The 20,602-nt window shown below is 42.1% G+C and overlaps 2 protein-coding genes and 1 long non-coding RNA gene across 13 annotated transcripts in view; 2 read left to right on the top strand and 1 right to left on the bottom strand.

The window, feature by feature from the left end:
* The window catches only part of LOC108745695 (glutamate-gated chloride channel), a 549,841-nt gene that overhangs the window by 396,861 nt on the left and 132,378 nt on the right, over nucleotides 1-20,602 (top strand). The gene's annotated exons all lie outside the window — the stretch shown is intronic.
* Nucleotides 11,774-20,602, bottom strand: part of LOC108745701 — a 20,970-nt gene continuing 12,141 nt past the window's right edge. Inside the window, exons 2-3 of the long non-coding RNA XR_001939115.1 lie at nucleotides 12,451-12,711; nucleotides 11,774-12,364 (exon numbers count right to left, since the gene is read on the bottom strand). This is a non-coding gene — a long non-coding RNA (uncharacterized LOC108745701). The remainder of the gene's footprint in view (nucleotides 12,365-12,450; nucleotides 12,712-20,602) is intronic.
* LOC108745697 (putative uncharacterized protein FLJ37770) lies at nucleotides 13,255-13,790 on the top strand. Its single transcript, XM_018482007.1, has 2 exons — nucleotides 13,255-13,640; nucleotides 13,709-13,790. Exons 1-2 carry the CDS (start codon nucleotides 13,308-13,310, stop codon nucleotides 13,739-13,741), a joined length of 366 nt encoding a protein of 121 aa, XP_018337509.1. The 5' UTR covers nucleotides 13,255-13,307; the 3' UTR covers nucleotides 13,742-13,790.

A 20,602-nucleotide genomic window follows, 5' to 3' on the forward strand; every position in this document is an offset into this window, starting at 1 on the left:
AAGGATGTCGAAATCAAAATTTAAAGCCATGCTAATCGTTTTTTTCGACATCAACGGCATCGTGATGACTGAATGGGTTTCAGAGGGTCAAACTGTAAACCAAACTTACTATTTGACAGTTTTGGCAACACTGCGAGAGCGAGTTCGTAAGAAACGGCCGGAGTTGTGGAAAAACAAGTCGTGGATCTTACACCAGGACAACGCACCCATAACGCGCTGTCTGTGAAGCGTTATTTAGCCGCTAGATGCACTCCAGTGCTCGAACACGCGCCGTACTCGCCTGATTTAGCACCCTGTGACTTTTTCCTGTTTCCGAAGATCAAGTCTGCCTTAAAAGGAACCCGGTTCGAGTCGATGGAAAAGGTGAAGCGAAAATTGGCGGAGCTCCTAAATGCTCTTACAAAAGAAGACTTCCAGCATTGCTTTGACCAATGGAAAAAACGAATGAAACGGTGTGTGGCGAGGGGAGGGGAGTACATTGAAGGGGAGCATTCAATTGTAGAATAATTTTTAAAATACAACTCTTTTTCATAAGCAGTCTCGTTATTTAATAGCCAGACCTCGTATATTTGACATCGATCGTATCTACTAGTCTAGCTAATCGTTCAAATGTTACATTGATAGATCCGTCAAACATACGTCGTAGCGTCGTTTCGGTCATCATCATACGTATGGATGAAGAATCGAGACGTACGAGCATAGCATTGTTCAGCATGCAAACTCTGACGGTTAGCGGCCCAACACTTATAAAATTATCTTTGTATTCGTTTCGAAGCATCTTGTAAATATTTTATCGCTGCTTGTAGTTTCTTTCCACGTTTCGAGAGACAGCGACAGTTCTTGTCCGCGATGATTTCTCAAGGCGATCTTCACATAACTCGGTGGACTAACGTTGATTCTAATTTCCAAAAACTTGTAGCCCGTAACCGTCAGTAACGTCTGCTAAGTAAACGCACTGCACGATGCTCCATGCTGTGTACATACGTAATGTTTAAAAACATATTTTTTATTTTTTATATATAGAGTATAGAGTACTAAAACTTACATGTTACTACAGTAATATTTAAGTCCTTTTTTGCTTCGTACGCGCGCGCGATGCGCTACTCTCTTTGGCGAAGTACATTCTTGAACCGTTCGTAAAAGCGGGTATCGCAAGATTGATTGCATCCGCGTAAATTGTGATGTGGTAATACTTCTAGAATCGAAAAAGGGATAACTCCCTTCTCCCTTTTTTCAAGAATTGCAAACGTGTCACAACACGATTTATCGCAGCTTTTTACGTTTTTTTTTGTTTGCGAATCATATCAATGTTTTATATATATATTGTATATATATATATACTTTATGGCTTATATTTTAATGACGTTGATGATGATGAACACATTGGCGACTTTGATGTTTTTTTCCCCAAGACATTCCTAGTGTCTAGCTTTTTCCTTCTTAGGGGACTTGGTGAACCTGATGGTAAGGGGCGGTACCCCTTTTGCTCGACTGATTTTTGGTATATGTATTCTTTTACTGGGTCCATGCTTAATGCTCGTAACTTACGATTGAATGAAAAAAAGTCTTATATACTGCCTATATATACTGTTTATACTGTCAGATCGGTGGGCATATCGCGTGTAAGAGAAGCATCGATGTTTCAGACATATACATACATACATACATACATTCACACATGCTTACATACATACATATATTACAAAGAAAGCGAAAAAAATACATAATAAATACATTAACGTATTTTTATTAAAACATTTTTTTTGCAACCATCAGTTATATATTTTCAATGCATTTTGTAACTCACAATTCTTAATATGTTGTCCACATCGCATAGTATTAGTAACATCTATATTAGTTAAAGATTCCATGTCTTCGTAAACTGCATCCAAAGTCTCAATGTACATTCGTTCTCGCTTATCGTCCAGAAGTAAGTTCCGCAATCATGTTCGTTTCTCGCACCCCTTGACGTATACGATAGCATCATCTTCAAAGACAGTCGTCGTGATCAAGCGTTTCGCCTCGGTGTACAGGATCCTTTCGTCCTCCCATCGCAATCCATGGTGATAAGCAATTAACCAAGAAGTGCAAGACCTGTCTTGTCAAAAATTTCTATGGCACGGAACTAAAAATGTAAATGCGTGAGAACAGTCTCCTGTTTCAGCACCGCCAATTCCTTCACGATAAATTTCTTGTTAACGATAAATCCTTGCAGATCCACGAACATTGGCACGAACACGTTGTCGAGAAGTAGAAGACTTTATATCGTGTCGGAGGATGCACTTAGGTAATTTTGCGCATAAAGTTAATCAATGGATTATGCGATTACTAAATCATGCGATCGTATATGATGAGACAATAGATTGTCTCATCATACACGGGCTGTTGTATTTGCAGGCACGTTCTCCTTACATTCAAAGTCTAATCGTACGTCCACGGTGCCACTCTTGATCGATTCGTTTTAGCGAGAGCAATCGATGATCACGAACGGGCCATTACGTAGAAAAGTCGTAAAGAAGCTCGGCTCGAGATACTCGTATCCGTAATAGCCCTTGCAGAAACACGTACAAGAATCGCACATCTGTTTTTATCAAAATTTAGATTCAAGTCATCATACGGATAACATTCCGAGTTCAGGTAGAGTTTCGCATTGGTTAATTTGCAATCGTCGAATTGACTTACCATCTGATCAAATTTGACCCGGACTGGTTAAAAAAAACAACAATTTTATGTATTTTAATACAAATCTTTATGATCGCCTTCAAAATAGCCTCCTTCTGAGCCAATACAAGCATGCCAACGATTAATCCAATTTTCCATACACTTCTTATAGGCCTCGGCCGGGATGGCCTTTAGTTCCTTCAGCGAATTTCTTTTTATGCCTCAATCGACTCATGGCGCGTTCCCCGGAGCGGATATTTGAGTTTCGGAAACAGAAAAAAGTCACAGGGAGCCAAATCTGGCGAATACGGTGGCTGAGCGATGACTTTTATTTTGTGTTTGGCCAAAAATTTAGTCACAATCAGGCTGGAATGTGACGGCGCATTATCGTGGTGAAAAATCCATGAATTGTCTGCCCACAAATCCGGCCGTTTACGACGAATTGCTTCACGTAGACGCCTCAAAACGGCCAAGTAGTATTCCTTATTGACCGTTTGACCCTCTGGAACGAATTCATGGTGAACCACACCACGGTAATCGAAGAAAACGATGAGCATCGTCTTGATCCTCACGACCCTCACTGAATGCTTTATGCCACTCAAATACTTGCGTTCTCGATAGAGTAGACTCCCCAAAACACTTCTGCAACATTTTCAATGATTCCATAGCCGTAATTCCATTGGAAACACAAAATTTCAAGTAAACTCGTTGTTCAATTTTTTTTCCATAGTAAAAATCGCCAAAGAAACTTTTTGCGTCGTAAACAAATGGCTGCCAAACACACACTAACTGACGTATCCCGCTCAAATTTCACACGAATGTCAGAGAAGGTTGTACCAATCTAGAAAAAAAAATTTTTTCCGATTCAATTTACGCGCGCGGTTTAAATGGACCAGTCCGGGTCAAATTTGATCAGATGGTATGTCCTCGGACATGACATTTTTTTGGCCTGTTTGCATAACGAAGATGACATAGCGCGGCTTCTCGAGTAGCCATCTCGATGGCCCACGAATGCTTGGTTGTGCTCTGCAAGAGTGGAAACTCATCCCACGAGCAAAAAGCCATGCTCAGATATTATCTGCTTTCCAAAGCGTGCAGCATTGACAGCTTATTTATCTTGCTCAATAACACGTGCGACATTCGCCACTGTACTTTGAATAATTCGAGTGTTGACTCTACTGCCGGATATCCCGTCAGACAATTATTGTCATTGTGCGCTTGTATCAAAATCAACTCGTGACGAGCGTTGATTATCACACGTTTATAATCCTCGCAAAATCTCAACAGTACGTGGAGCAGTACACAGAAATTGAAGTATCCAACCGCAATAGTCTGCGCATCCCAGCCGGCATTCCGCAGAATCATGCTTCTGTCGGACGACACTGTTACAGTTTTTGAAAGTACTATAATAGTTATGCCCACGTTTTTGTTACGGTCAGTTTCCACATCATTGAGTTCGTATCGAATATAAATGCTACACAATTATTTCCCAATGCCACTTTAGCACGCTGGACCACTTTGTTTTTCGTCAGTTTTCCCTCGACGTATAGAAAGCTTTTGTACGGCAGTATGTACAGATTCTGTTGCTGTATGGGTATCCTTATCTCATCGCTACAGAACGTTGTATTGGCGAACGAGTTATACGTATGAATCTCAATCTTGACGATGCGTCGAAGAGCGGTTTATCCTCAATGTTTATAATATCAATCATCTCAAATGTTGCGCACCGCGAATTCCAAAGATTGTAAAAATGTAACGTTCTATGCGCTGAGCTTCTTCCTGATATAGCTGAATGAGCGAGTGTTGACGTCACCGGCTTTGTAAAGCATGCGTTATCTCTCTGCGTGCGTCTCTTTGTTCTGTTCAGCATGAGCATCTCACGCTCGCGTTATCACTGTCGCCGTCGTACGTGCAATCTAACAGTAATCTCTTCTCGAAAATTGAGCAATCATCCGTTCTGGTCGACGTGTATCATTAGATCCGTAATGCTCCGTGTGATGATTGATGGGTAAATGATCTACGCCGGCCTATATCTTATATCCTGGCGACACGCTCGGCAAAAATTCATATATCGTATGCACTCTTTTGTCATTGCTGTACGCGTCCTCGGTCACGTTACACTCAACACGGATTACGTTTACGTTCATTATGTTGATTGACACGTCCGATTCGTATTATCTTCGTAGCCGCAGTACACGCTTCGATGAAAATCCCAGCAGCGATCCAATGCTGTTGGACTTGCGAAAGTTAATTTTATAGTCGCATCGAATCTCGCATTTCATCATATTGTAGTTTGCGTGGAGCGTTATCGGGTACTCTCCACCCTCGTCATCGTCGTCGTCATCAGTGTTATTGTTGCTATTGTCACCACGCACTACGTCAACGGTTTCAAGCGCGTCGTGGCGCGGACGTTTCCGTAAAATCGCACGTTTCAAAAATTTGTTTATGTCTCGCACTTCGTACGAACCCTTGGGAATTATAATTTCCGCGTCATCTTTGGCGAAATAAAATTTGTTGTTCGATTTGTTCACGTTCGGTATCGCGTGATAAGTCTCAAAAATTGCCAGACCGAGCTCGTAATCGCCGTTCCTCAAATCTATGGCGGGAAAGTAGTTCGCCGCGAAAAAGGTGCTTTTCCCGCTCAGCGTAAGCATCAGCAACATGCCGTTCGACCAATACTGAGATTCACGGCATCTCGTCGAACTTTTTAAATTCATGCGTATCGATCGTTTGTAGAAACCGCAGACACATCTGTCCGCAAAAGCTCTAATGGTACGTCTAATAGGACGCGTGATTGTATTCTATCGTCATAACACCATTCCCGAAATATCGCACCAATTTCTTGGACAGTCAAAGATTGCTAAAACTGTCGAAATACACGACACAGTTGTTTCTTTTCGCATACGCTACCCAGTGAGTACCGGGCTCGCATCGTCCAAATTCATGATACCGCTTTTGTTTCGGCGCTCGGTAATGCGTTACGCAAAAACACCTCTAAAATACAGTACGCGCATACGTCTCGCAAGCTCATTCAATTGCATGTTGGTAGTTGTGTCCAAAGGCATTTTTATCGTCTCTTTTTTTTTCTTCGCTGTTACGCCCTGTCCACGTTTATACGGGTCGAGATATAGTCCGCGTCCGTACGGATATACAGTCCGCGGCCCTGTTCCATCGCATGATCGTGATGTTGCCGCGTGACGTTGCAGTTCTTCGAGCTGACGTCGCGCGGCTTTACTATTGCCGCTTTCATCATGCTGGCCGCTCTAACGATCAAGGACCCGAGCGCGCCCAAATATCGGCAGAAACGATAACTCGCCACCTCGTTTTGCCATTGGAAGTATCCGCTTTTTCGTCATCTTTTTCTTCGTCTTCTTCTTTGACTTCATGCCCATGCCGATCTTGGTTTTGGCTTTCATCGCTGCCGAGACGGCGGCTCTCTCACTCAAAGCTGAATCTTCGCGATGACGCGTCCTAGCGCTTCATCGGCGAGTACCTTATCAGCCGCGTGTCTATCGGTGAAATTGGTGCTTTGAGAATACGCAATGTCGTGTTTTCGGCACACGCGTCCAGTGGATTTATGCCCGCGTCACCTGCCTGGAATATGTAACTCGAAAGGAAGCGCGTTTATCGCTCGATTCAACGCGATGCCGACATTCGCTCTTTTATCTTAGGATCGTCGATATGTTACTACGGCTGATTGTAGTGCTCATCGCAGCGACGATAGGTTCGAACCTCCGGATCTGCCTTCACGTGTTCCGGAAACTTGTCCCACACGTGGTCGATATAGTCACCGTTCACGTGTCACAGTATGACCTTTGGTATATACTGCAACTGCTCGACGCTCAAATCCAGAATGTTGAAAGGATGGTACAGCGCGAGATATATTTTGCTACTGCGCGATTCACGCGCCTTTAAGTAGGTGTTCGAGAGCGCACTGCCCGTAGTGCGAGCACAAAATTCGTATGATAACCGCTGACGATACGTGTCACGAACTGCGACGCGAAATCGTAAATGATGGGAGGCGGCGCGGAGAAGCGTAAGCACTGCCGAGTATCATATGCGCGATCATTTGCGGTCTGTCGAATTGTGGTAAAACCAACGTTCTCATAAGCTTACTCGAGAGCCCGAATGACGTACGTTTCGAGAACGTGTATGTCTACTCGAAATTGCTGCAACAGCCAAAATATCAATATCTCGAAAATTTGTTTACATCCATCGACGAAATTGGCTTTATGTTCTCCAACAACAGCGATGTCGTTCCACCAAAAGTGGCCAAATTCTATTTTTATCATTGATGACGTGGTATGCGATAAGCAGAATGTGGTGAGAGAATATTTCTCAATGGGTTGCTACGCAAACGTTGACTGTTTTTATATCTGTCAAACGCGAGAGTACCTAAACATCTATAATAATACCCGACAACGCGAACCTGTTGATTCTGTTCAAACAGGATGGTACTTGAAACAGTTTACAATGTGAATACTGACGTAATGACTGTCGTACGACGAATTTTGCACATTGTGCCGCGACTGTTTGCAATAAAAATATGGATTTCTAGTGATAGACAAGGGCAGTGCCCTTATAAACGGTAAACAAAAAAGGATTTAACGAGTTCGCGATACCGTAACGTGGTCAGTCGTTGTCGATACTTCGCCAGAAACGAACGTGGTAGATGTGCGTGAGCGTGAAAAAATCGCGAGGGAGATTGAGAAGACGAGTGACTCGATCCGCAAGAAACATTACGCTTTAAAGATTGCTAGAATCGATAAGGACATTGAACAGACATTTTAAACCTCTTATCAAGTCGTTGCAACTTTTCGCCGACAGCCCCGGCGTGCGCACGACAAAGAGAGAGTCACGCGACGATGACGCGGCGACGATGACGTAGTGACGATGACGTGTCTGCCCCCCAAGCGTGAGAGGAAGAAGGAAGAGGAGGAGGAAGAGGAAGCGAACGAGACGTTCCGTTAGAGCGTTCCGCGACCCCACGTAAATCCGATGATCGATCGCACGACTGTGAATAACCGATAACCTTCACCCCGCATGCGACGATTGTACCATCGATAACCTCTACCCCACGTACGACGACTGTACTGACGATAGACGTTGGAGAACGTTTTCGAAACTGATGACTCGCTCGCAATGACTCGTTCTAAATCGGTTGCAAACGTCAGAAGGTCGAGAGGCGTTGCGAACCGGCTTCGGCCCGCTGGGCTAAAAGTACGTCGAGGCTGTCCTGAGGGGAGCGCGAGATAAAGAGAGCGGTATAAATGATGTATACGGCGTTTACCTACACAAAGATGGACTGATGCTTGGCAATAAACGTTTCGATGTGGACAACATAATTATCGATGGCGTATGATACGCCGGTGTACGCCGGTTTTTACGAGTTGATTTTCAAGAGAATTTCCAGCGATCTCTTCTACACGGAAGACGATATGTACAAATACAAGAGCATGCTGCTAGCGATGAACGCGCACAAACACAAGCATCATTCGCAGGATCAATTATTGAGGAGCAGAGGATACAAGTACAAATACATAATCGCACCGTTGGTGTCGATCACGTCCAAGAAACAGAAGAAGAAATCTGGAAAGGGATTATCTCGCGCCATGATACTGAACGATAACGCGATCGATTACATGCATTGGGATGATCCCAACGAGTTGGTGGATCGTCTACGATTGCTCGATGCTTCGTACCAAGCGGACAACAACGTTCATGACAACGAGCTGTCAATCATCGAGGAACTTCGCGAAACTGGTCTTATTATAATAAATTCAATCGCGTATCGATGAAACAGGCCAGTCGAATGGCGTCAGGGAGAAATAATACATTTTTTTCTTGTATTTTGTGTATTATGCATTGTATCATGAAAAAGAGATCCAACAAAAAGAGAAAAATTAGCTCCAAGAAACGTCGACTAGTCAAGGAATTGCACGCTCCGGTGAGAAAAAATTTTCCGCAAAGGCGCGTTATAATCCAGGGATACCACAATCTGTGGTAAGCTAATATTGTCGAGATGCACCCGTACTCGAACTTCAACAGAGGCCACCACTACATACACCGTCATTAATGTGTTGGACAAGTATGCGTGGGCCGTACCGTTCAAGAACAAGGATGGAAGCGAGACGGCTGACGCTATCGCCAAGATAATTTGTGCGAAGATGTCCGAAAAATTTACAAACGGATATGAGGAAGAAGTTTCACAATGCCGATGTGCAGAAAATCTTAAAAAAATACAACGTTAATCACTATTCCACGTATTCAACATTGAAAGCGTTAGTGGTCGAGTGGTTCAATCGCACACTCAAAAACGATATGTGAAAGATGTTTATACTCCATGACAATTACAAGTGGATCGACGAACTGCCGTGTCTCGTGTCGGATTACAACGCGCGCAAGTATCGCACCATCGGCATGCGACCCGCCGACATAACTTCCGCGATTGCCAAAAGACTCTTGGACATGGTGTACAGAGCAATAAAAATCACGGGTCCTACAAAATTCCAAGTAGGCGATTCGGTACGCGTAAGCAAGTATAAGACGGTTTTTGAGAAGAGTTGGACCACCAAGGCGTTTACGATCGGTAAAGTGCAGCGTAACAATCCCGTAACCTATCTACTCGACGACTATCGCGGAAAATCCGTCGCTGAAACGAACACGAGTTGCATTGCGCTACTCATCCGGACGTGTATCTCGTGGAGAAAGTACTGCGCAGAAAGGAGACAAGGTGTACGTCAAGTGGCTGGGATTCGATGGATACACACAATTCGTGGATACACAAAAACAATGTCATTTGATAAAATTTTTATTCATATATTTTTGTATAGATATAACAAATGTATCAATATATTATATAATATACAATCATATAAAATATATTTTTTATTATTCCTTCCATTTTTGTTTTTTAAAGTATACAGATATAAAATACGTATATAAAAGTAATACATGAAATAAAAAAGAATAGTAATACATAATGATAATGATATACCTATAATAGCAACACAAACACTATATAAAAATCTACAAAAAAATGTAAAAAAACAGACACAAAGTGCAAATTAAGATATATAAGAATAGTAATACATATACACTGTATGAAAATATAAGAAATGTAAAAACATAATAGTGATATAAATGTTAATGCATATATATTACAAAGGCATCCGCCAATGCCCCCACGGTAACGTCTCCGTCAAGTCTGGTACGACGTATCGTTTGTCGTATGGACTCAAAGCAATCTTCGATTCGGATATTCCTCGTGTACACCTCGTGTAATTTAGATCGTATATATGATTGACAATGAGTCATTTCAATCTCTTCGTTCAAACACCGGGTGTAATCGTCGAACGTTATCATTCGCGTTACGACGTTACTCTGTACGGCTTTTGCCTTTTTAGTATTCTTCTTGTCATCCATTTTCACCACGTACATCTTCGCTCTGAGTCCCACGAATTCTGTCATTATTATACCGTTGTTCTCATCCTTCATCAGGCCGGGTACTTTCTTATTCACAAGAGACATATCGTATCGATCACGTTGTCCATCGGATAATCGCTCGTGTCGAATCTAGCGATATCGCATTTCATCGTCTCGTATACGTTCTCGCACTCGACGCTGTTCTTGTCGGTGTACATGATCTTGTATTTGTTGCGATACATTGGTGACATGTACTCATGGTAAAATTCGTACAAGCAGACTTTCGATATGTGGAGAATACACATTCCCACGTAAATCGGCTTGTTGAATTTCACCTCGAGTTCGCGCAATTCGACGGCGATCAAATTTTCCGCAAAAATGCTACGACTGTGGAAATTCGGCTTCGCGATCATTGCCTCCGCGTCGTATCGTCCGTTCCATTTTGTTATTAATTGTATGTCTACATGATTTCGAACGTATTTCATAGTTTTGCCAAATACCGCGTTGTTTATTTATATAAATTTTTCTCGAAATCGTTTTTTCGCGCGCGTTCTAAACTGCGTATTGAGTTCAATGTAATCACGGAGCCAGGCGAACTGAGCGAATTGTAACACCCGATGGATCTTTGTTACGCGAAGGCCGTGACGAGTACATTGCTGCAGGTTACGATAGTGGATGACATAACGCTGTTTATCGAACAGTGTCGCTAGAAGTTTATCCTTGCGCTTGCCGAACGGCTTATCGTGCGTTGGGCAGAAAGGTAAGTCAGTGTGCCGATCGTGCAGATGCTGTGGATACTCGAGATCAATCTCGAGAATATAATCAGTGGGTGAATCCAGAGCGATCACACTTGCGTCAAAATTCGCAGCGTCTTCGATCCATCGAAATTTGGCGTATAGCAGCGGTTGACACATCGCCCATCCGTACAGATTATTCATATTATAGTATGTACATGAGATACGACGATGGTTTCAACGAGTCGTACAAACGCATGTACTTATTAATAGCCTGTGCGTATCTGTCGGAACATTGAAGCCACCGCGTATACCACGCTCAATGAATAGAATCATATCGATGTCGATGAGTAACTCAAATCTTACGCGCGTACATTTCAGCATAGCGTCCCACGTGAAACCAGGCAAGGTGTAGTTATGCGCGGGATCGAGACTGTAATTCGCGATACAACTTTCGCGGAAATTTTCAAAAATGTCAGCTAATAACAAGACATCTGTTTTCAAGTATAGATCACTGTACTCGCCGAGCGTTCGAATAGAGAATCGGTGCCAGACGTTCACGGCGTGAGCCTAATCGCTCTCAGGTACGATGTCGCCCGTCAACGAAAAATGATTCACGCGATGGTAAGCGCATGTCCTCTAACTTTTCGACGCAGTCAACGTACTCGTACAGAAAGACATCTTTACGTGTAAGAAGATCGAAATCCTTCACTGAGCTTGCAAAATTCTAACAGTATAATTTTTAGTTTTTTTTTATCGAGATATACGACGCCAATTTATCGAGGCTCGTACTTAGAAATTTTAAAGATGAACCTTAATTTTATATAATTTTTGTGAAAGTTATTTTTATTTTTATCTTTGATGCTATCGACATGTTTAGTGAATGAAATGTATTTTTCCTTCCTATAGGAAGGAAATCTACATGTACGCAGTAACAATGTCTTTAATTATAAAATGTGCGTCGTAGCCCGATAAATTGTGAAGTATAACCGAAATATATAGCAAATTTTTATAATTTAGATTGCAGTTTGCATGCTGGACCGCGATATCTACCGCGGTGAGATGATCGCGTACCCGCGTCATCCAGCGTGGTTTCTCGCAGATGTGACAACGCGTCGCGCTATGGTATGCCTGCTATTGTTCTTTCGGCGACGCTATTATGGGCACGTCAGCGGATATGATATTTTTCACGCGGTACGCCAAGTCTTGGAGTTGGATCGCGTGAATCATGCTATACAGTCTTTATCGCGACAAAACTGATACGACAATAACGCATCATCGCACGTAATATAATACCTATACTAAATACCTCATGCTGTTGACATGTGTATGACGATTCGTTTTTCTTGTTGGATTCCATCTTACGTAGAACGCACTCCAGGTCAGCATAGACGATGAACGGCACTTGTTCCTTATTGTAGTGGTTCCCAAATTCGAGCCACTTGTCGTCCTCGCTCAGCAATAGGATAGCGTAGTCGTTCATTTTGCCACAATCCACTACGTGTGACTGTAATTTTTTATTCGTACTGAAGTAATAAAGACATCTGAAAAACAGAAATTATTACTATTATTATTATTTCAAGAAAATTATAATTTTTTACTAAGTATAAAATTATAATTTTATACTTACCGATCGCAGAAAAATTTGTTTCTTCTTGTCCCTAATAATTTGCGATCTCACGAGACGGGACATTCTTGATCCACACAAAGTGGGCTACACCATCGTTGTGTGGATCTTGCAGATATAGCATGTTGACGTGCTTCTCCTTCTTGTCACCGATGAGGCGTAGAGGAAGGACGTGTTTATTCTCGATGTCGTACACGTTGATCGATACCACGTTCAAACATTCGAATTTTGGCATGTCCTTTAAAGTCATTGAAAACTCAGTGCCTGCAAGATTTAACACTAGTAGTATGTGGATACGATTAATTACGATTCACATTTCTTTCTGCGAGGTATAGAGCTGTGACCACGCGAAGCATGCAGAGCATCAATAGCGTGTCACCAATCTTTAAAAAAATATTGTTATTGGCGCTTAACGCGTCGCTACATGTCATCGATCTCGCGGTTCTTCCAAGAAAACTATCATTATCGGCGCTTCTAGCACTGAAAGAAAGAATTGTGAGAACGCAGTATGATATTATATTTCTATCCCTCATTGACAGTGTTGTTTAGCACAAGAACGTTATACACGATAGCGATATATTCGACAAGCATCAGCTTATCGATTGCGAATTATTAACTTTAGTTTTTAATATGCATGAAAAACAATAATGTGAATAAAAATTGTTTTTATTGACAAATATGTTCCCGGACACAAACCACATCTCAGCAACCAGTGGCAACATCTGTGCGTTCAAACATGCATTTGAAAGGTTTAACATTTCCCTATCTATCTTTCAAAGTTTCATTCATTTTGGTTGACATATAACGAAGATATCACAGTTCATGTTAAACAAGATTTTGGTCGAGGTAGAAATTTTAATATGGAACAAAGAGCAGTGATTAAATTTAACGCAAAACTTGGTAAAAGTGCATCAGAAACATTCCGATTGATGCAACAAATTTACGGCAATCAATGTCTAGGTCGTACAGCTGTTTTTGAGTGGCATAAGCGTTTTTTGGAAGGCAGAGAGACCCTTGAAGATGACAAAAAATCAGGACGGCCAATTTTGGTTCGAACACCCGAAATGATCGAAAAAGTACGTAATTTTGTTGCAAACGATCGCAATGCGTCACTAAAAATGATGGAGGAGGCTTTAAATATCAGTAGAGAAACGATTCGAACCATATTACATGAAGATTTGGGTAAAACGAAGGTTTGTGCGAAGTTTGTTCCACACACATTAAGAAGCGATCAAAAATCAATGAGAATCAATCATTCCAGAGACATTTCTACCTCGACCAAAATCTTGTTTAACATGAACTGTGATATCTTCGTTATATGTCAACCAAAATGAATGAAACTTTGACAGATAGATAGGGAAATGTTAAACCTTTCAAATGCATGTTTGAACGCACAGATGTTGCCACTGGTTGCTGAGATGTGGTTCGTGTCCGGGAACATATTTGTCGCACTGTGTATACATAATCTCGCGTCATTTGAATGTAAGTGGTTTAGGGTTGTGCGTGTTATCTCAAAAAAATAACGCGTTATTGTTACCGTTACTTCAAAAGTAATGATTCGTTACTTTTTTGTTACTTTTTTTTATAATGCTAAAGTAAATTATTAGATTTTAAAATTACATTAGCTAATAATTATTAGGAGTATAAATAAGTTTCCGCCGTTTTTTATCAAAAATTGGGCATTTATTGTGAAAGAACGGTACCTAATGTTTTATTCGAAGTATTGTCCATCGCTAGCCACTACTTTTTCCCATCTTTCTGGCAGCATACGGATACCGCGTCGGAAAAACGCTTCATCTTTTGAAGCTATCCACGAATCGACCCAATTTTTGGTATCTTCATATGATGTGAAGTGTTGCTCAGACAGGCCATGCGCCATCGATCGAAACAGGTAGTAATCAGAAGGAGCAATGTCTGGTGAATACGGCGGGTGGGGTAAAACTTCCCAATTGAGTGTTTCCAAGTAGGTTTTGACCGGCGCCGCAACATGTGGACGAGCATTATCATGCAGAAGAATAACTTTGTCGTGTCTGGAGTAGTAGTGGGCGCGTTTTTCCTTGAGTGCTCGGCTCAATCTCATCAATTGTGTTCGGTAGAGAGCCCCAGTAATGGTTTCGTTCGGTTTGAGCAACTCATAATAAACGACACCTAGCTGATCCCACCAAATACACAACATGAGCTTTTTCCCATGAATGTTCGGCTTGGCTGTCGATGTTGAAGCATGGCCAGGTGGTCCCCATGATTTCTTCTTCTTTGGGTTATCGTAGTGGATCCATTTTTCATCACTAGTGACTACACGGTGCAAAAAACCCTTTCGTTTATGTCTGGCAAGCAGCATTTCACATGTGAAAAATCGGCGTTCAACGTTTCTCGGCTTCAGTTCATATGGAACCCAATTTCCTTGCTTTTGAATCATTCCCAACGATTTTAAGCGATGTGAAATTGCTGGTTGAGTCACTCCTAATGTAAGTGCAAGTGCTTCTTGCGTTTGGCACGAATCTTCATCCAATAATGCTTCCAATTCCGCGTCTTTGTACACTTTCGGCCTTCCACTACGTTCTTTGTCTTTGACGTCAAATTCACCGTTCTTAAACTTTTAAACTCACAGCAACTTCTCTCACTTAAGGCAGTCTCACCATATGCTTCTACAAGTAATCGATGCGCTTCAGCTGCAGATTTCTTCAAATTAAAGAAGTAAATCAAAAGCTCCCGCAAATGATGCTTATTCGGCTCAAAACTCGACATTTTCGCACGAAAAAAGATATAAGATGCTGATGCAAAATCGCTAATATTTCAAGATTATGTTCTTGCCAGATGTCCAACCTTACGATATGACGTTTTACAGCTGACAATTTTAACTGTAACATACTAGTAGCGCCATTGTTTGTCAAACGGCGGAAACTTATTTATATTCCCAATAATTTAATATTAAATATGAAATAAATATTCAAACTTGAAACTCTGTACTAAATTTATATATAGAGCAAACTTTTTTTTATATTAAACTTACCTACAGCTTTACTAATGCTTTATTTTCTTAATATCATTATTTCAGTATACTCATTTTTATAAGAATTTAGATTATGCCCTGATATGTCTCGTCCGGATAGATTCGAATATATAGAACTATGTAGTCGTGCTCCTGCACGTGCTCAGACAACAGAGTTCAAAAAATACCGCTAAAAAATAGTGACGCACGCCGCCCGTGTTTTCCCCACGGCTCCCGCTGCGCGCACCAGCCTCATTGTATTCTGTTCATTATCCCAGAAAACGCACATTTTTTCCTCAACCTTTTTTCAGTTTGGTCTTTTCGTTCTAGCGGACTTATGCCGAAACATAAAGTGAAAAAGAAAAACTTAAGATTCTCGATAGATAGTGTTCCGAGATCCGTATGATCGGGTAAGATACGAGGTCTGTTCAAAAAGTATCGCGAATTTTGTGTTTTTTCAAAAATTATTTATTTATTCATGAATATCTATTTTGTCCCCTTCAAAGTAATCCCCATCAGATATTATACACTTGTGCCAACGTTTTTTCCAATCCTCGAAGCACTTCAAAAAATTATTTTTTGTGATATTTTTATTCTTGTTCAGCTCCTCCTTCGATGCCGTTTTTATCTCCTCAATCGTAGCGTAGCGTCGTCCTTTCATGGGCCTCTTCAGTTTCGGGAACAAGAAAAAGTCACAGGGGGCCAGATCTGGGGAATACGGTGGCTGCGGCATCATTAGTGTGTTGTTTTTGGTCAAAAATTCGCGCACAAGCAACGATGTGTGAGCAGGGGCGTTATCATGGTGCAAAAGCCAATTTTTGTTCTTCCACAAATCCGGGCGTTTCTGGCGGATTGCTTCGCGCAAATTGCGCATAACTTGCAGGTAATATTCCTTATTGACCGTTCTACCCTGTGGCAAGAACTGCATGATGCACCACGCCCCTGCAATCGAAGAAAACTGTAAGCAAAACCTTCACATTCGACCGAACTTCTCGGCCGAACTTCTCGGCCCTCTGAGAACATTTTGTACTACCGATAAACGTTGCTTCGGTCCAAGGTAGCTTCACCATATGCCACAGTCAACATTCGGAATGCGTCCGCGCACTTAATTTTGTTTTTCACACAAAATTTGATACAGATTCTTTGATCCATTTTTTGGAATAGGCAAAAATCGAAGACGACCAAAACACGTGCAAGCAAAGCAGCTGTCAAAAATTAACTGAACATTCAAAATGGCCGAACTTGTCGGCATAAGTGAGAGACATGAGTACCAACATAACGCCACAAAAAAATCGAAAATCGAATATACGTAACCCGTGGAAATTCAAAATTCGCGATACTTTTTGAACAGACCTCGTATACACGCGAGCTTTCGCAACATCGCTCGCAAAATCGCCCGCGTGCCCGCTCACGCGACTGCTCGCGAGAAAGCAGACGGCATACCTTTGGCTCTTCGGCGGATTCACGATCTTCGAGGGAACCATCTTCGAGGTGCTGGCAATCTAGAGGCAGGCCAAGAGATGTTTAGCTATATTCGCGAGCTTCTTTCCAGAGATGCCGATCACCTAAGTTTTCAAAATGGGGGTCAGGAAATTAAATCGCTCTCAAGGAATTCTAGGTAGTTGATAGAGGATTCGGCCGCGCCTCTCTCACTGGCCGCAATCCAAGGCAATGAAGGACTGACGGTCACAAATACTGACCGGGGTGTCATATCAGGTATGTCCTCTTGTTGACCCAGTCGACGCAATATACCTGGCAAAGAGAGGACATAATGACGGTTCCCTTCTGCCTTTTCTTTCATTTTTGTCTCTTTTTAGTTGCGCCCGCACTCTCTGAAGTTAGGGACGACGACCATCCAATTACCTGTAGCGTGTTATTTGCCGATCCTCCCATCACTGAGATTACGGAATTCGACTCTTGCCTCAGAGACACAATCCCTGGCCAAAGAACTATTTGGTGAAGTCAAGGCATCAATAACACCCGAGATATGGTTCTCGATGCTAGCCAGACTGAATCCCGTAGAGTCAGGACATTCGTACTAAACTTCTGGTAAAATACGAAGTCAAGAATGAGTTAGCGGCATTGAGCCCACCAAAGCTTAACAAACAATTAGCGGCGGTGCTAAGCCCATCAATGGTTAAGCGTGACGAATACTGATGTGCTACTGGCACAGACACAGGTAGGCGCTTGCCTCAACGCCTTTGGATCAGGTGTGTCTTTGTTGCTGAATTCAGACGCCGCTCAGAATTCTAATTGCGAAGTAAGAACGGCTCTGACATTCTTTTCGGAGGGTATTCATTTGCTTGTCGACCATCAGTATCGGTTTTCGATTGCTAGGAGAGCTTTCACCAAATCCTTCCTAAATATTATTGGTAAAAATGCGGCAGACTCAGCAGCGATCGACGACTTTCTCTTCAGGCAGAATTTTGCTGAGACACTCAAGGCCGCTCAAACCTGTAAAAAAACAGAGCGCGAGGTATCTAAATCTATATCTCAGGTAGAAAAGAAAACTCTTTAACCGGTTCGTCAGCCACTACAACAGTGAAAACAGCTTTATCCTACTAAACCGCACCGTTCGGGAAAGTAGAGGACTGTTCGCTCATCTGTGACATGGATAGGATATCCGGCTATTACAAGAGCTGCACCCATCGATCCCAGTCTCGATCGCGGTCACGGGACGTACCGCGAGCCGCCTTTAAGCGAGGTAAGGTCAGCGGGTTGTTTAAGAAAATTTGTTGCCCAATGGGAAAGTATTACTACAAACTCTCTAGTTCTGGAAACGGTACACGGATACCGTATTTTCTTTATCTCTTTACCCCCAGTCTTCCTTGACGGAACCGAAATTTTCTTCTTTAAAGACGATACTTTGCAACAAGGAAATAGAATGCTTGCGATGCAAGGTTCCAGAGCCTTGCGAGAACCAGTTCCTATCGCCATTTTTCCTTATAGACAAATCATCAGGCGGGAAGCGCTTCATTTTGAATCTACGGGAACTATACAAATATATCGAACCACCCTACTTTAAATTGGAAGGATTGGCGGACTGTTATCCGGCTTATGCTCCCTGGTACGCAAAGATCAAGGCCATCCTTGATCTCGAAGACACCTATTTATTGGTTCCAATTTTAGAGAGCTATAGAAGATTTTTACACAGTGGCATAAAAAGACGTATGAATTCACGGTTTTGCCTTTTCTCGACCGCCCTTAATATCTTCACTAAGATTCTCCGGCCTGTGATTACTCTCCTACGCCACCAATCAATGATATACTGGACGATTTCCTCTTCTTAGGGTTTATCAACGAAGAGTGTAGAGCCAATGTTCGCACGTCTGTAAATCTCCTCCAATCCTTGGGTTTCAGGATTAACTTTGCCAAATCCCATTTAAGTCCATCATCCAGATGCAAATATTTAGGCTTCGTTTTCGATTCAAATGAGCAATTCCATCTCAATTCCTCCCAATCGCCGATAAAAGTTACTGCATCTAACAGAAAACTTGGCTCGTAAATTTAGATGTCTTATAAAGGAATTTGCTAGTCCGATCGGTTCACTCACCTCTGTATGCCCGGCAGTCCAATATAGACTCCAACTAAGGCGTTTGAAAGAGAAAAATTTCTAGCGCTTACTAGAAATAACGAAGATTATACATCTTTTATGGAGATTCCTTTTTATCTTCAGGTAGACTTTTCCTGGTGGATCGACATCTTGGCCGACAATAATCAATCTAACAAGATTCGCTCAGGCAGATTAGTCAGAGAGATCTTTTCAAATGTTTCTTTAAACGGTTGGGGAGCAGCCTGTGGAGAATTACGCACACGGATGGTGGTCGAAGTCGGACCAAGCACTTCATATAAAGCACTTTGGAACTTAAGGCAGCCTTTAACGGCCTCCGATGTTTCGCAGCTGATTTTCGCAATTACGACATCCTACTACGCATCGACAACACAAGACACAGGCCTATATCAACAAATTTGATTCTATCCAACTTCCCCATCTTTCAGCCATTGCCAGGGAGTGTGAGGTCCGAAATATATTCATTTTTACTTCTTATATATCATCCTTAGAAAATTCTACTGCCGATGCGGAATCTCGAATCCGGGTACAGAGTGGTAGCTTTCGGATGAGGCTTTTTTGAAGGTATTCAAGGCCTTCGAGCCTTTTGATATGGGTTTTTTTTTGCGTCCTTGATCAACAATAAATGCGATAACTACGTGTCCTGGCTCCCAAATCCGGGCTCGGTCACAGTAGACGCTTTTACCCTTTCATGGAGAGGTTTAAATTTCTACGCTTTTCTTCCCTTTATCCTATTGCCGCGAGTCCTAAGAAAGATAATAGAGGATGAAGCAACGGGTACCGTAATAGTAAGTAAGTCAATAAGTTCTTAGAAAATCTGTCAGAGGGCACTCGCAGTGTCATGTTACATTACTTTTTGACAAGTAACATCTTTCAGCTGATTACTGTCAAATTTTGAACGGGATTCATCGCAGTTGGTTTCATTTTTGTAGACGATTAAAGTGCACAATCTTTGTATTTTTTGCAAAATGGAAAAAAACGAGTTTCGTGCAGTGATCAAACATCTACATATGAAAGGTTTAACGCCGAAAGAAATCAAAGCCGAGTTGGATAATGTTCATAGCACATCTGCACCAGCATTTGCAACTGTATACAATTGGGTGAATAAATTTAAACGTGAATCATACATCCACATATAATGTACCTCGTTCGGGACGTCCAATTGAGGTTGCTACGCCAGAATCATCGACAAAGTCCACGATACTGTTTTGACTGATCGACAAGTGAAAGTGCGCGAACTTGTTGAGACCACAGGCATATCACATGACACAGTGATTTCAATTTTGCAGGAACAATTAGGTATGAAAAAGCTGTCGGCAAGATAGATGCCGCGTTTGCTCACAGTGGACCATAAACGCGACCGTGTGACGATTTCAAAACAATGTTTGGAGATGTTTCAACGTAATTCAGATGAATTTCTGCGTCGATTCATTACTGTGGACAAAACATGGATCCATTATTTCACACCCGAGACGAAGAAACAGTCAAAACAATGGACTTCACCGGGTGAATCAGCTCCGAAGAAGGCGAAGACCGAAGTCGACCGGAAAGGTGATGGCCATAGTTTTTTGGGATGCACGTGGTATAATTCATAT

This window comes from Trachymyrmex septentrionalis, unplaced genomic scaffold, assembly GCF_001594115.1.
Source record: "Trachymyrmex septentrionalis isolate Tsep2-gDNA-1 unplaced genomic scaffold, Tsep1.0 scaffold147, whole genome shotgun sequence".
NCBI lineage: Eukaryota > Metazoa > Arthropoda > Insecta > Hymenoptera > Formicidae > Trachymyrmex > Trachymyrmex septentrionalis.

Coding starts and splice junctions, on each gene's coding strand:
- LOC108745697 (XM_018482007.1), top strand. CDS start 13,308: ATGGAACAAAGAGCAGTGATTAAATTTAACGCAAAACTTGGTAAAAGT. Junction 13,641..13,708: donor AAGATTTGGGTAAAACGAAG/GTTTGTGCGAAG, acceptor CAATCATTCCAG/AGACATTTCTACCTCGACCA.